At 37.4% G+C, this 16,183-nt stretch overlaps 1 protein-coding gene across 1 annotated transcript; it reads right to left on the reverse strand.

The window, feature by feature from the left end:
• Positions 1–4,178: 4,178 nt before the first annotated feature.
• Positions 4,179–13,034, reverse strand: LOC140151269 (tRNA-uridine aminocarboxypropyltransferase 1-like). The gene is made up of 5 exons (XM_072173546.1): positions 12,974–13,034; positions 8,703–8,899; positions 7,625–7,765; positions 6,091–6,346; positions 4,179–4,718 (listed from the first exon to the last, which is right to left on the reverse strand). Exons 2-5 carry the CDS (start codon positions 8,889–8,891, stop codon positions 4,366–4,368), a joined length of 939 nt encoding a protein of 312 aa, XP_072029647.1. The 5' UTR covers positions 8,892–8,899; positions 12,974–13,034; the 3' UTR covers positions 4,179–4,365.
• Between the last annotated feature and the right edge of the window lie 3,149 nt (positions 13,035–16,183).

Below are 16,183 nucleotides of genomic sequence, written 5' to 3' on the forward strand. Positions count from 1 at the left end.
TCTACGAGCTGTTGACCAATGGTTCAAGTCTTAATGTCAAGACCATTGTCTGTTGATCAGCCAATCAGCATGAGGTATGGTACAGACCATAGAAGTATTAAAAGTTTACTTTATCAATTAGGTTGTGTAAACTGTATGTATTTGATTATTGCTACATATAGACTCATCAATGTGAAATAAAACTACTCAATCATGTAACACAAGAAGTAGTGAGTTGTGTTTTATTGACTCGAGTCAATGATACAAATATTTACAGTGTTTCCCTTAAACATCAAGGATTACAAACATATTGGGCTATTCCAGTTGTAATCCATACACACCCTATTATAGAAGACATGACCTTAATCTTCCACATGGGGGTGTAGATTTCAAATGGAGTCGGTCATTCAGGATTTCAGGTAACACTGCATGTGTAGAAGATTAAGGTCATGTCTTCTGCAGGATGTGCATGGATTTCAACTGTAATAGCCCATTTTGAAACTTATTCAAGGTGTGTGTCAAGATGGCAGATTGACAGCCTCAACCCCCACCCCTTCCATTTTTACTCATTTAAGTATCAGAAGAAAGCTCACATTTTTCCTCATCACCCTTTAAAATGTAATACCCAAGATATGTTTTGTTTAGACAGTGTGAACATAGATATTTTCCTCATTTTGGTCATTTTTAAAATGGACTAATGTTTCCATTGGCATTTGTCCCAGTAAAGTCATTACGGTAGTATCAGGATGATGCCACTGAATTGACTAGAAAATCATTCTAATGGGAACAGTAGTAATCATACTGCATCTGCAACTAACAGAGATGCCACTTTTCAGGTTTTAGCCTGAATTCAGGTTTTTTGCGAGTCAAAATTCCTGTGTTTTTATTTATTTTCAGTCCGTTTTAGCGCTTTTTGGTCTGCATTCACATGCTTTTTCAGTTTTTTCTCACCAGTTTCAGTTTTTTTGAGTGAAACTGAGTGACATCTCTGAACTAACAAAATCCTTTGCACAACTCAACAATTCACAAATTGTATATCCACATTCCCTTTTAAAACACACAAGCCTCTTCCTGAGTTTAGAAACAAAATATATTAGCGAACCCTTTTAGGAAAATTCTTTAAGGGTTGACTAAGTTGGTTGAGGCAGCCAAAAAGATCAATTTTCATTATCTAATTCAATATATTATTGAAAAATAACACCTAGAGGTTTTGCAAAAGCTACAAATCATATACTTTGTAAACTTGCTTGATTTATTGTTGTTAATGAGTTGTGTACGTTTTACAAAGGTGATGTTGTTTCAGCCCTCTTAACAACATAATTCAAGAACCACAGGACCTTCAAAAGTATATCTGTGATATTTGAATTCTTCGACACATTCGCTATGAAGTGATCAATGCAAGATGATGATAAATGATTGTTTTGCATGTACACCACTACTCAAAAAAGAATGAAAAGGATCAGACACTGACAATCCTGACTTGTATTCCTTTTTTCTCATGGTGCTAACCAAATTCAGTGTCGTGGGACATCAGTACTTGGTAGTGCAAAATGTTTCTGTTGCCTGAACATAATTGAATGAACTCTGATTTACATTACAATACTACTGATGTTTTTGAAAAATGCTAATAAATAAGTCTGATTTTTTTTAGTAGTGTACAAAACTGTACATAACGCATACAATATATTTAATAAATATAATGTTATCATCTTACAAAATAATCCTATATACATGTAGCCACTGTAGTTGGTGGTGATCCATGAACAATAATACCATAACCATACATTGTACAAGGAAACAAAAGCCTTTTAACCCCCTGAGCACTACCTGCCGATCTAACATTGCTTCTGATTGGTCAATTACATGACATTTTCACTCCAATCACCAATTAGAATGGAGCTTTACAAATAATTCACCCAAATTTTTTGGGTGGTGAAATTATTCTAACAATGTTGCTGATTGGGCCAATTGATAATGAAAACTTCTTTTTGGCCAATCGGCAGGTAGTTCTCATGGGGTTAAAAATGAAGCATTTCATTCATTGGAAGCTCCTTGTGAAAGTAAAAATCAGTAATTTAAAATTAGACTACAGGTATTCTTTACACAGTAAAAATAAATCAGAACTTTTTTTCTAATTTAGGTGTCGGTGTTGGATAATAACCAAACAACTTTTTTTGGCTTAACAAGACAAAATGTCAAATCAAGACACAAAAGTAAGTCGATGAAAAGATTATGCTATTAAATTAAGTGAACAAACGGTTGATGACATGCTATAAATGAAAGTCATTTTGTTAGGGGGAAGGGGTCAAGAAGTTTGTCTATGACTATGTTTGTAAAAAAACTTAATCAATGTTGATCAGTCAAGGTTTGAATTGTCAACATTTCACACTTACGTTTCAGGGAGGGAGGGGTCAGCCTCCTAACAAAGGCACTTTTATTTATAGCATGTCATCGGCCTTTTGGTTCGTTCCTTAACTTATCTATAAGGTATGATATCTAATTAGTTTACTGAAATTAGTCTAGGAATAATGGAGAGATGACATCATGTTATAAAATAACAAATGAATACCTGAAAACAACAATGACCCAAGTCTATTTTGGAAATTTGTCTTTGTCATTTGAAACAAAACCAAACCAAAAAAGAGGATTCTTTCAAAGCAAACCACTAGTATAACCAAATATCTGATTGTGATATTCTGGTAGTTTCTTTCAGAAAAGACATCATTTTCAGTTTCATTTGAGATGACAAAGACAAATTTCCCAAATGGACTTGGGTCATTGTTGTATATTCAGGTATTCAATTACACTTTGACTGCAATTTGGAATGCCAATTCAGATACATACTTTGTACTCTTACATTTGTACCACTAAAACATTTGTGAGCAATCCAATGAAACCATTTCTTGATGAACCATGCAAGTAAGAGACATGGTTGAACAAATATTGCACAACTTTTTTACACATGTTGAGGGCACAGAAACACAAGGCCATTATGTCAATTTTGAGAAAGGGCAATTGAAGACTTGGGTCATACTATATAACAGCATGATGAAAGCTTGTTATGGAGATGAGGCTTTGTGTTACTGGAAAGAGATTTTTTTCTGAAAATTTTGATATCAAAATCTCACATGAGGCATTGTGTTTCCCAGCCCTTAATGTAGTTTAGTTACACCTTATGTTGACACTACCTATTATGTTGAAAGACCTGTACTGCTTTTAACTAACTGCCAAACATTGAACTCTCAGTTGACTATCAAACCTGAAAGAACTATATATAGACCCTTCTGCTGACTTCTTCTAAGCTGTGCTAACAACATTGTAGTCTCAATTGACTCTCCAAACTGAAAGATGATGCAGATCCAAAAAAGATTAAAATGAAATCAAAGAGTCTGGACTCAGAATTGTCCTGTGCAATATAGTAAATATGCAAAACATATTGACTTGTCATGTATGGAGACCAAAATAATGTAACAGTATCTTGTTTATTGACAAAATCCCAAAATCACACAATAATAATTTGGGCTTTAGGTGTCTTTACAATTGACCTTTTTGGTAAATCCCATAAGCCTTTGCGAGTACACCTGAGAAATCATCATTTGACGTCACGCCGATCTGCGCCAATGCAGGCATCATTTCTCAAATATCGTTACTGCGCATTGCAAGTCAGCGTGACATCAAATGACGAGTTCTCAGGTACAGTCACAAAGGCTTATGGGATTTACCGAAAAGGTCAATTGAGCATTACAGAGGTCTATGCATGTAGTGCTCACATTAGTGCATTTTATCGGTGCAATGCATCAGAGACAAGGCAAAAATAATCTTGGGGGAACTATTTTTCTTCCATGAGTGACATACAAACATGGCGGAGACCAGATTCTTAAAATCGTATCTCTTTGGTAAACCCTTCTACTGATTCTGTTTTCCTCTCAACTGATCTTCCAACATGGTAGACTCAGCCGGCTGTCAAAACTCAGAGATCTGTAAACCCCTCTGCCGACTCTTTTTGTCTTCACTGCTCAACCCTTTCTTAAAAAGCCCCTGATTAGTTAATGTTGCATATAAATAATCTCTAATCTCTTCGGTAGACCCTTCTGTTGACTGTTCATGAGATCGAGATATAGCAATCAAAACTGACAGATCTGCTGGCCCATTATGCTGGTTCCTAGTTGTCTTCTCAAATGAGCCTCTAATGTTTTATGCCTCCTATGCCTTACTTAATTCTCTTCTCTGCCCAGCCCATTCTTACAGAGTCCCTAATTGGTTAACATTGCATACATGTATAATCATCTGAAGTCAGTAACCAATCAAAAAAGAGCTTTCAGATTCCTCACCAATTCTGTGAGTTTAATATCTTTGGTAAACTGTAGAAGAGATAACATTATAGTCTTAGTTGACAATTAAAACCGACAGATCCGTGAGACACTTCTGGCGACTCTTTTGTCTTCTCAACTGAGCCTCTAATGTTGTTGTTTCAGTTCTTCTCCTATGCCTTACTTGTTTCTCTTCTTTGCTTAATCCTTCCGTTTCAGCGGTACTTTTCTGTACAAGTTTATACATGAAACTAAAGAAATAGAGAAGGTTATCATATTGCCCTTGATAATTTGTAGCCAAAATCTCTTGATGATATTCCAATGTAAAGTAATAGATGGCTTCTATGGTGGCAAGGTAAGTGTCTGGTTTGTCTGGCTGGGTCCGCCAAAAATGAGTTTTCTGGGTTTTCAAGATGACACACTGTAAATCTGAAAAATAAAATAATCAATATTATATGCATATTGTATAATGATAACTAACATCTTCTTGTGACTAGAGAATGAGAAAGGAAGTAGCACCATGAGCAGAAAGAATTGGACTGGTCATGATAGACGGAAAGATGAAAGAGAAGAGAACAAGAGGAAGAAGAAAATAGGAATGCTAAACGACTAAAGGACAGGTGCATGTGGAGCTACAGTGAAGAACTGAAGACAAAGGAAAACGACATGTATATGGGAGTTACGGACCTGCACTAAGAGAGTGACTGGTACCCATGTAAATGCATATTTGCCATTCTTATTCAGAGAGAGTGGTCTACTTTGAAGACACATTGGACATTCACATGATTTTGGGTGTCGTCTATCAAGCCGTAGACAACCCTACATCATCACGAGTATTGATAACATGTATCACGCTTGTAGAGGTGCTACATATCGTCAGCCTGCTACGCTAATAATTGCCTAAGTCATTTTTTGTAATTTTGAGAACATAGAACAAAATATGGTTCAAGAATGCATCAGTTACATAATCACTCTAATTATTTTGGATTATTCCCTTTCATTTGTATCATTATCATTTGTTCCTACATAAAGATTGGTGAACAAATATGTTTAAATGCATGCTTGAACCATATTTTGTACTTTGTTCTCAAAATTACAAAAACATCTTAGGCAATAAGCATAGCAGGCTGACGATATATAGCACAACTGAAGACGTAAAATTGTAGTAAACAAGTTTCATTTTAGAATAAGGGTTTTTATGATGGCAACTTAATAATATTTAACTGACTAAGAATGAGATGCGCTGACATCCACTACTCAAAATATTGGACCTGCCTGTCGTCTATCACATGGTAGAGGTTAGTAAAAACAAAAATTCAGTCAACTGTTTAATAATCAGTAGTGATGTCATTCTCCCAATAGGGTATACCTGGTATAACGGGTGGTCTTAACCCTGGAATTATGGAAACTTTCGGGCCTTATAACTGCTAAATTGTTAGTCTGAAGTATATAAAAGTATACATATTTAGAATGGCAAAGGCTTGATCAATTCATCTGTGAGGTCAAATTTGGGCCAAAATACTCATTTTTGGGGAAAATCCCAAAACGTTTTTTTTTGACCAAAATTTTTTCAGTCAACATAAAAAAATTCTTGGATCCAAATTTTTTTTTATTATTAATTTTTTTTAAACCAGATAAAAATATCTACAAACTGTTTTTTATTTCTTTGAATTTTGACCAACTTCACAACAAACCACAGGTTTTTTTTAAGATTTTTTTTGAAAATTGAGCATTTTTGACAATTTTTGGTGCAAATTTCTCAAAGTTGGTCAAAATTCAAAAAAATTTAGTGAAAACTCACCTTGTAATCTCTCATCTCTGAATATCTGATTACTTTGATTCCAAGTGCTGTCTATAAAGACAACTCTTTCAAATTGCCTTACTCCCTCTGTAGACTGACCCTCTATACCTGCATATTTAGTTCTCTTTGGTTGTGGTGGTAGGCCTGTGTCTGCAATGTGGCTCTCACTGTGAGCTGCACCATTTGTTGAGCTGGACTCCATTTTTACAAGGTCTTTTAGTGTTACAGCATTATCTGTTGGGTATACCAGTAACACCTAAAATGGAAAAAAAAAGAACTGAATCAAAATGTGTTTAACCATCTCCACACTGTTGTCATCTGGCTACAGAAAACAAGTGGTACAGTGGTTCTTGAGATAGCTCTTGATATTTTGAGAAAATATCTCAAAACTTTTAACTTTTTATATTGAAGCCTATGGCCAGCATGCTGCGCATTAAAAAAAATTAAATCTTCAACAACATCTTCAATAACGGTTTTGTGTATTTCAAATGAACCAGGTCTCAAATCAAAAACAAAACAACAAACTTCAGACTTCCACTGGTCAAGTTTTGGTGCACCACTGATCTGAAGGGGGGGGGGGGTATTGTTGAATGCTATGACCAAAATTGACTGTCCTCAAGCATCAACACACAGGTCTTAATTTTGAGCTTTATACTAATAGCAGGTCGACTTTTTCACATTTGACATACTTTGTGCTCTTTGCATGCACTATATTATTTTATATTGCAAATCCCAAAAAAGAATAGTAGTAATATTTGTGAAGATCTTCATAAATGTAAAACAAAATCCCACTGTTCTCATGTGAAAAACTATAAAAAAAAGTGTTTTGGCATAAGATGTTTTTTTTTGTCTTATCTAGTTTACCTACATTGTAATACATAATGTAAGCATTATAATTAAAATACCCAATGCATGCAGAGTTATAGCCAGGGACAGGCGATTTGCGCGGAAAAAAATAGCAAATTGCGCGGAATTGCGCGGAACTTATTTTTCAGTGCACATCGTGTATCCCTGCCCATAGGAAAGAAAAGCGGAATTGCGCGGAATTGCGCGGAAAAAAGTTCCGCGCAAATCGCTTGTCCCTGGTTATAGCCAGCACAATGTTACTGGCGGCTAATTTTAGTAGCTGAGTGTGTGTAAGGAGGATGATTAAGAGATGAATTCGCCTGTGTAGGGTGATTAAGAGATGAATTTGTCCGTGGTGTAGCTGTTCTGCCTCCTCACACACAGCTACACCACGGATGAATTCATCTCTTAAACTCCCCACACAGACAAATTTATCTCATCTCTTACTGTTCTCTCAGGTGAAAAACACAAGATCTTGGTTGTGCATTTTCTGTGATTTCAAATATTTTTTGTGCCGGTCGGTGACCAATATATTTAAGCTTAGGGGTAGAACACTGAATGCATGTTGAGTGGCTCTGTGGCTGACATACTTAAAAGGGAATGGGGGTAAAGGGAAAGTAGGAAAAGATAACTTCGTTGACCCCTGTGCATACTATTTGTATACTGGCCATGTGGCTTATTGGTTTACCTTGGCTTTATCTTCAAATTGTGGAATGTCTGGGTATGTATATATGGTGACATCATTAGGAGCTATAATAGCAGCATGCACTGCAGTACTTTTACCATCAATCTCTCTAGGATGTTTAATTATATCAATATGAACTGGTAACTGCATGGAAGAAATAAAAAAATGCAAGTTTACATTATACATATGTACACTTTTATATCCTTTTTTGTGTACATGCCCTTGATAGATGTCATGAGCAAAACAATACTAAACACAGCCAAATTAAACAGTTGTCACTAGTTCTATCCCCATTTAATCAGAGTTTATGGCAAAATAATTTATATAATAATTTTCTATACACTTTCCTTCAAAGGTTGATACCAAATTTGATATCAAAAGTTTAATCATCGTAAGCATAGGAACCATTGTTTGTTCGTGATTAGGGAGTTGTATCACACGGCGGAGCTAGCATGAGTGCCAAGAATTATGTCGCCTGAATAGGCCGGCAGGTTAATCGATTATCTACACATATACACATTACACACATCTGAGAGGTCTAAATTAAAGGTTTACCCATGCATGTCAAAATGCAAATCAAATATCCTGCTCTTATGATTCCTGTATGGGCTGATACCATGCATTGGCTTTTGCATGGTCAATTCGTAATTTGTCATTTTTAAAATTGCATGAATTTCCAAACAACGGTTCCTATGCTCACGATGATTAAACTTTTGATATCAAATTTGGTATCAACCTTGAAGGAAAGTGTATAGAAAATTATTATATAAATTATTTTGCCATAAACTCATCAGACTCTGATTAAATGGGGATGGAACTAGTGGCAACTTTTTAATTTGGCTGTGTTTATTAGTGTTATACTGGGTGAATCTTATTATGTTATACTGGGTGAAGGCGAAGGCTGAACCCAGTAACCCAATAATTCCCATAACATGTCATAAAATAAAATGCAGAATTTATTCCAGTTTTCAGTCCCTTCCCTCTCCCCCTGATATCCACTTTCCATTCCTATTTATAAATGTTCACTTTTAATTATTATACATTCCTCCTCTAAATCATGAACATTCCATGGTATACTTACTGAAACAGTTGGAAGACTTGAAGCAACTTCAGGCATTGGAATTATACAGGTATAACAGAAGTATTTCCTTGATGCATGACATTTGGGACAAAATGATCGGTCCTTGATATTTTCCAAACTTTCGTGAGAATCGATGTTGAGACCAGCAAATGGATCATCTCCAGATTGGGTCCTCTGTCTCTCTGCCATTGTTATTACTGTGAAAATAACCACAAATGAGAGTTAATATGGATCCATTCCAGGCGTTTTGTTTTCAGGAGAGCTGCAGCTGTCACTCTGCTACATCACTCTCCTTAAAGCCATATTATAACATTTGCTGAAAAGAACGCCCTCAAAATTTAATTCTTGTTTTTACACAATTGTAATGTACTTTAGTCAATAAAGATGCTCTGCAAAAATCAAGACTTTACGTGCTGTAGTTTTGTCAAAATCTGAAATTTTGAATAAAACGTACGCACAGTCACGATACACGGCGTCATGGGATACACACACACACACACCCGAGGATCGCACCAGTATTACAACGCATGGAGTAACATGCATGGGCGCTAGTAGTAAATTCCAATTTTCTATGGTTTACCTCACTTGTTCGGCTCAAAATTAAAAGGGGACATATCTGACAGTAAAAGCTAACATTTTATGGAAAATAAATAGGCCTACTAATCTATTTTTACAGAAATGTTATAATATGGCTTTAATTGCAATCAGGGGAGCGGTTTTTTATGACTTCACCCAATACATGCAGTTTCACAGTTAAAGCCATAATGTACGATTTCCGTCAAATCTTTTTTTTGTTATTCTTTACCCAAAATGCTGAAATAATATTAGAAATAACTGCTGGGAAGGGTTTCCATTTTAAGCATAAATAACAAGGTAAAGTGACACAAACCCCACAGGCTATTTTGGCTGAACAACATGGAGTCCTATGGCAGACATACCGGTACAATGTAAAGTCATTATTATGACTTTATGTCAAAATTTCTCAGTTGACCTACAAACACAACAAATTTGGCTGATTCCATTTAGGTGTAAGTTAACAGAGACACTGGACTGGACTTAGATCCGGTCTGGGACAACCTACTCATACCCAAGATCACCAGAGGGACGAGGACAACACCTTTGACGTCATCCGCTTCTAGTGTGACGTCATCGATCGAAGGTTGTCAACAAGCCATAAATCATCAGAGCCATAACATCCGGCTGAGGACGCAGTTTGTACATGTACTGTGAAAGCGCTCCCGGTAAGCGATCAAATTTTAAGTAGTGCTGAAGTCAAAAAATTCTTCTAATTTAAATTTAGAATTGTTTGTGAAGATTTCATGATTACGGTATGCAGGGCTGTCAACTTTTTGGAATTGCTTGGCGTGAGACAGAGGCGTGCGGGATTTGCAGACTCAATTGTCATTTTGTACCATGATTATTTGAGCCACGGCGCTCGAGAATGTGAAAAGCGGGGGGATAGGAGTAACAGATTATTCATGACGATGCGTGAGATTTTACTCATTTTCCAGCTTTTCGCGTGAGATTTACTACATAGGCGTGAGATTATACTACCTTGGCGTGAGACCGTGAGAAAGTGACCCAATCGCGTGAGACCCACAGCCAATGCGTGAGAGTTGACAGCCCTGGGTATGTGTTAATCCAATGGCGACGTCAAAAATAGCGATATCGCATCCACCATCATCTGGCAAGAAGCCAGCAGGCCCTCAACGCAGTCTTGAAGGCGTTGAGGGAACAGGATGCAGCTGGGTCGGTTGACAGGCTGTTCCAGTCACGGATGGTGCGTGGAAAGTATGAGTTTGAGTAGGCTGTTGAACTGCACCGCGGATATTGAAAGCGGGAACCATGGCCTCTAGTGCCGTACTATTACGCTGCCTTTCGTATTCGCCGAGGAGGACAATTTCGACCTCCTCATTTGTTTACAAACAGAGAGGTAGAAAAAAGGCCTGTCAAAACTGTTCCGCTTGTCCAAATACTCAAGTATCAAAAGGATCGTCGACAACAGAGTGATTCACGCATAACATGAATAGGGGATTAAAAACTGTGAAGTAGGACCATGTGCTTCTTTTGTCCAATTTGGCATCAAGATTTCAACATGGAAACAGTTCAGACCCAGAACACGATCATGTCAGAAATTAATATTTTGTTCTGGGTCTGATTAGCTCTGATTATTCGGACTACATGGCCTCCAGGGTGTTTGAAGCTAGCGGAGTCATGTTTGACAGTACTTAGCCCGAAACATCATGGCCCTTATTGTTCCTTTCTCACCATAGGACCATGAATGTCGTACTTACGTAGAAACGGGGCACCGTGAACTCACGTCGCGGTGATGACGTCACACTGACGGCATCTATATAGGAAGAATTCAAAACATGGCGACGATAACAGTACAAGTCTGGTCTTTTACATCCTCAAATGTGCTCAAAATTCACGAACATGCACCAAATATGTTTTGCTTATTCTCATCTTCACATGAGGATCGATGGTAGGAAGTGGTAGGCCTATTTATGAGAAAAAGTGGAATTTTATCAGGAATTTTATCCTGGACCAGATAGGCTCAGTCTCAGACCTTCGTGACGGAGAAGGACAGTGGAAATCGTAGTAGACGGAGGTGAGAGTACCTCGGCTAGTTTGACAGCCCCAGTGGCGGCGCCAGGAATTTTTTTTCGGGGTATGCAGGAATTCGTAGACCGGGGGGCGCAAAGTAGATCTTTGAAAAATACAATGTATGTCCAATGACATCCCGAGCGCTTCTTGCGCGCAGGGGGTGTCTGAGGGGGATGTGCCCCCTCAGAAGTGAGAAACTTTTGCAAAATGAAGCCCTAATTGAAGCCATTTGGTGGACCATGGCACTATTATTATGTAAAATTTCTCTCTCCTCTCTTTCTCTCTTCCCCTCTTTCCCCTTCCCTTTCGCTCCCTCTCCTTTTTTTTACCCGGGGGGCACGCGCCCCCTTCGCCCCTCCCCTGGATACGCGCCTGGGGGGGCATTGCGCGGGAAAAGTGAATTTCAGGGCAGGGGGGGGGGATTGGGAAAATAAACAAATTTTATGCAAAATTGCCGCATAAAAATGTAATTTTGGGTTTTACTGGGGGCAACAGGGGGAAAGAGTTCTGACTGGGGAATCCCCGTGGCGCCGCCACTGGACAGTCGGCAGCCCTGCTATATCGTTTACATTTATACTTCATGTACTTTGCACATACTAGGAACTTCATGAGCATCCACTATGAACCCTCTGATAAATTCTGATTCCCGAAAAAGAGTCAACACTTGAAAAAACGGACAACTTAGGGGTGGTGCAATAATTATGTGTACCCCGGGGTGAATTCTCAAAATGGTCTGCCAAAAATCGCACCCCCCCCTCTGGCCGTGCCAAAAATCTTTTGCCCCCCTTCGACGTGCCAAAAACCTTTGCCCCCCCCTTTTGATGTGCCAAAAAATCTTTGCCCCCCCCCTTACACATGCAAGATTTGGGAACCCAATTTAAAACCTTAAATTGTCTTATCATATAGTGCGAAAGAGCTTGTGAAAGCAGGAAATTTTGCATATTTGAACGTGTTCCTAACGCTTTTCCTACGCCTTTTAGGGCGTAATATAGAAACGGTGCCCAAAATATCTGTGCCAAAAATTGCTTGCCCCCCTTTTGATAGACATGATCACATTTTGAACATGTGAGGGCGGGCTTCATTAAGCTTAGTTGTGCACCAAGATCCTGTCTTAACTGTGTAATCCAATAGGAAAAAGAACAAAATTTGCACTGTGACCCTCAAAACTCCAACCTAGCATGATTTTTAAAAAACTGCATTTGAATAATATTTGATACTATCAAGTAATGAAAGCCACATTTCATGAAACATTTGCGAAAGTTTTGTAAAATGGCCCTTCGTGCTAAAAAATTCAGCCATAAAATACATACATACATGTTATGACATAGGAAGCCATTGATAATGCTGGGACACACAATTTGGCCCATTTTCGGACATTCAGGCAAGCATACTTTTCCTCATAACATTGCCAATTATAGGCCTACATACATGATTGACCCCTCATTTTTTAAGTTAAATGATTCTCTTTTTAATGAAAGCAATTTTAGATGAATTTATTAAATTTCAAAATTTTATGAACATGCCTACTTTTGACCTGCCAAAAATCGCTTGACCCCCCCTTTTGACCTGCCAAAAATGCTTGCCCCCCCTTTTGGCCTGCCAAAAATCTTTGCCCCCCTATAATTCACCCCGGGGGTACACATAATTATTGCACCACCCCTTACAGTTACACGGAACTTGCGACGATGAAATTTATCCACTCATGGGCGCCGCCATATTGGATCGTTTGATAGTTGGTTATCTTACGCACTTTACTCCAGTGTGAGGCTTGTGCTCATTGCATAGTATGCATACAGCAGCTATTTCGTAATTTGGCTGTAGGCAATACTCCCTATTCCAGAAAAATACAGAACTAATTTTTTGGGATTAAACAGAGATGTAGACTTGAGTCGTGTGACTTGGACTTGAGTCTGACTCGAGTCACTATTTTGAGGACTTGTGACTTGACTTGCAACTTTTGCAAAATGACTTGACTTACTTGTGACTTAGACAAAATGACTTGGACTTGGACTTGACAAAAATGACTTGTCACCAACGCAAGTCTGAGGTTGGGAAAGGGAAAACATATATTCATATTAAATAATTCATATTTTTTTCTACAAATATGAAACACAAAACTTGGCAAAAACAAATTGAGTTGAATTAACTTGTTCTTGAACTACCAATGTGACCATTGTATACAATTATAATAAGCTTCACTGTTATAGTGATTAGTGCATCAGACTTCGTTAGTAGGCCTACTGTACTCCGAAACTCAATTTGATTTCCGCCATATTGAATACCCATTAACAAACCACACCATGACCAACTGGTGAATAGACTTGTACTTGTAGTGACTTGTGACAAATTGTGACTTACTTGTGACTTGACTTGTGATTTGATGACTTGTGACTTGACTTGACTTGCAACTTTTTCAAAATGACTTGACTTACTTGGGACTTGGACAAAAGGACTTGTGACTTGGACTTGACTTGCAAAAAATGACTTGTTGACATCTCTGGGATTAAATAATACTATCCTGTTTTGTCATATATGAAACATAGCTATAAAATCCTAATCCTTAATTAGTTAGTCCTAACTGGCAATAAAAGTGAAATTTTAATATTTCGGGCCAATTTTTGGAAATAAGGGCCAAAAACATGCGTTTTAAGGTGTTTTTCGTATGCTGTGTCAATCAAGCCCAAAGACTTGTACCTAGACTAATTTCAGTTTATGCATTCTAATTTTTGGAAAAGACATGTTTCATTCTTATAAACCAATCATTTAATTAGAGTAACACAAAGAATTGAAATTTTGAGCACAATTTCGGCACATAATCAAGATTTTGAATGATTAGACTTGTTCCAAGTCTTTGACTCGATTGACAGAAAGAAGCCAAAATGCATTTTTTGGCCCTTAATTCATAAATTTGGCCAAATAGTGAATTTTAACTTTTATTGCCAACTAAAGGATTAGGATTTAGCTGTGTTTCATTTAGCAGAACAAAATCATTTTTTTTTTTTTTTATTCCCAAAAATTGGTCTGTATTTTTCTAGAATGGGGAGTAGTGCCCGATAGATTCGTCTCAGGCCTAGGGCCCAGGCCTACTGATATTTTTATGGGGGGGCTAGGGCCCAGACCTACTGATATTTGGGGGGGTGACTGAAAATGCAACTTCAAAACAAAAAATTTAAGTAAAATACCCTGTCAAATTGTCAGCTTATTGAGACTATATCAAATTATGGTATTTATATAAAAGCGAGATGAAGTGAAATTTAGAATGGTCTGATTTCCATCTCCAGGACCCAATCTGGTGGAATAAAGATGTTCGGTTAAAAACAAAAAAAGTTTTTCTTTTACCCTACTTGGGATCCATTGTATAGGCCCTATTTCAGATCTTTATAATGGGTCACAATTTAGTTAAAACCTTTGAAGATTAGGTTTTAGGATCATGATATTTCCATTAGACAGGAGAAAATACAATTCTTTAAGGGGGTATACACCCCTGGCCAATTTTGTGCCTATTTTTGCATTTTTCTCAAAAATTATAGCACATTGGTGAAAAGTAAGACATGCATATTATAGGGGCAAGGACTACAACTACTGTACTGAAAATTCAGCAACTCAAAGCAATTAGTAGTTATTGATTTATTGATCAAATATTGGTTTTCCCTCATTTTTTACTGTAACTCCACAACTGTTGTCTGTGCTGAAATAAAATTTCCAGTGCAGCAGCATCGATTCTGCGCCCATCCAAGCGATGAAAGTCAAAATTTCAGCACAAAATCAATTGAAAGAACATTTTAAGACCGATATTCAACTTCTAGTAGGCCTATTAAACCAAAATTTAATTAGTGTATAGGCCTTATATGTCCAAAATTTCGCGCAATTGTTTCAAGAATAGAGGGGGGAGGGGGACATTATGTATCCTTATTAGCTCCTATAGCTACGGCCGATATTCTCGGGTGGGGGTAGGGGGGTAGGGGCGCCAATTTTGTTTCTTGCCCGGGGCGGGCGCTACCAACCCTAGTTACGCCACTGGCCTACTTTGGTTAGGCAATAGAAATCATCCCGAAGCCATGTAGGCCTGTAGTAGAACTTGAAATCCGGGACTTGAAAGGATGTTTCATTTGGCCAAACAAGATGATATTTAAATTAGAAGAATTTTTTGACATCAACACTAGATCTTCATTGCAGCACTAAATCCACCAATACGATACCGAATGGTGACTTAATATCCCATTGCAAATGTATGTTATAATTTCACTGCTCAATATTAGAGTTTATTTGGTATTTGAGCTGAAGGAGATGCTTGAGACTAACACTACCTTGATGTGGCGGCCAACTTTGAGGAATTATACTTATTTATTACCAAATATTTAAAAGTGTTTGCTGAGAATTAGGAGAAATTGAGAGATAATATATTTCATTTAAGCTCATTTACCATAAAAAAGAACGCTAGCTTTTAATTTTTACAAGCCTGATAGCAGAAAATCATGATGAAATCACGCAATTTAGCCAAGGCCTATTTAGTATGGTATCCCACTTACCCCATCCACTTGGGGTAGGTGGGACAGTGGTTCTTAAAATTAATTTTGATAATAAAAATAACACAATTACTAAGTTAATTGCATATAATGCCGCCAACAAGCTCAAAAATTAAATTAATACCCCGGATTAATACTGAAAACGCCTATTGAATGACTTGATTATTGCCCGGGGATTATTGATTTTGTGGCTGTCACCAAAAACCAAGAAAAAAATCTACCTCATGTATTTAGATGAAATTAAGTAACATAATGATAGTATAGTGTTACTATTTTTTTGTTATAATTATGTTAATAATTCCCAAATGCTCCAAATTGGAGAACTTAGGGAGTGTTCATAAATACTTT

Source organism: Amphiura filiformis, chromosome 4 (assembly GCF_039555335.1).
Source record: "Amphiura filiformis chromosome 4, Afil_fr2py, whole genome shotgun sequence".
Taxonomy (NCBI): domain Eukaryota; kingdom Metazoa; phylum Echinodermata; class Ophiuroidea; order Amphilepidida; family Amphiuridae; genus Amphiura; species Amphiura filiformis.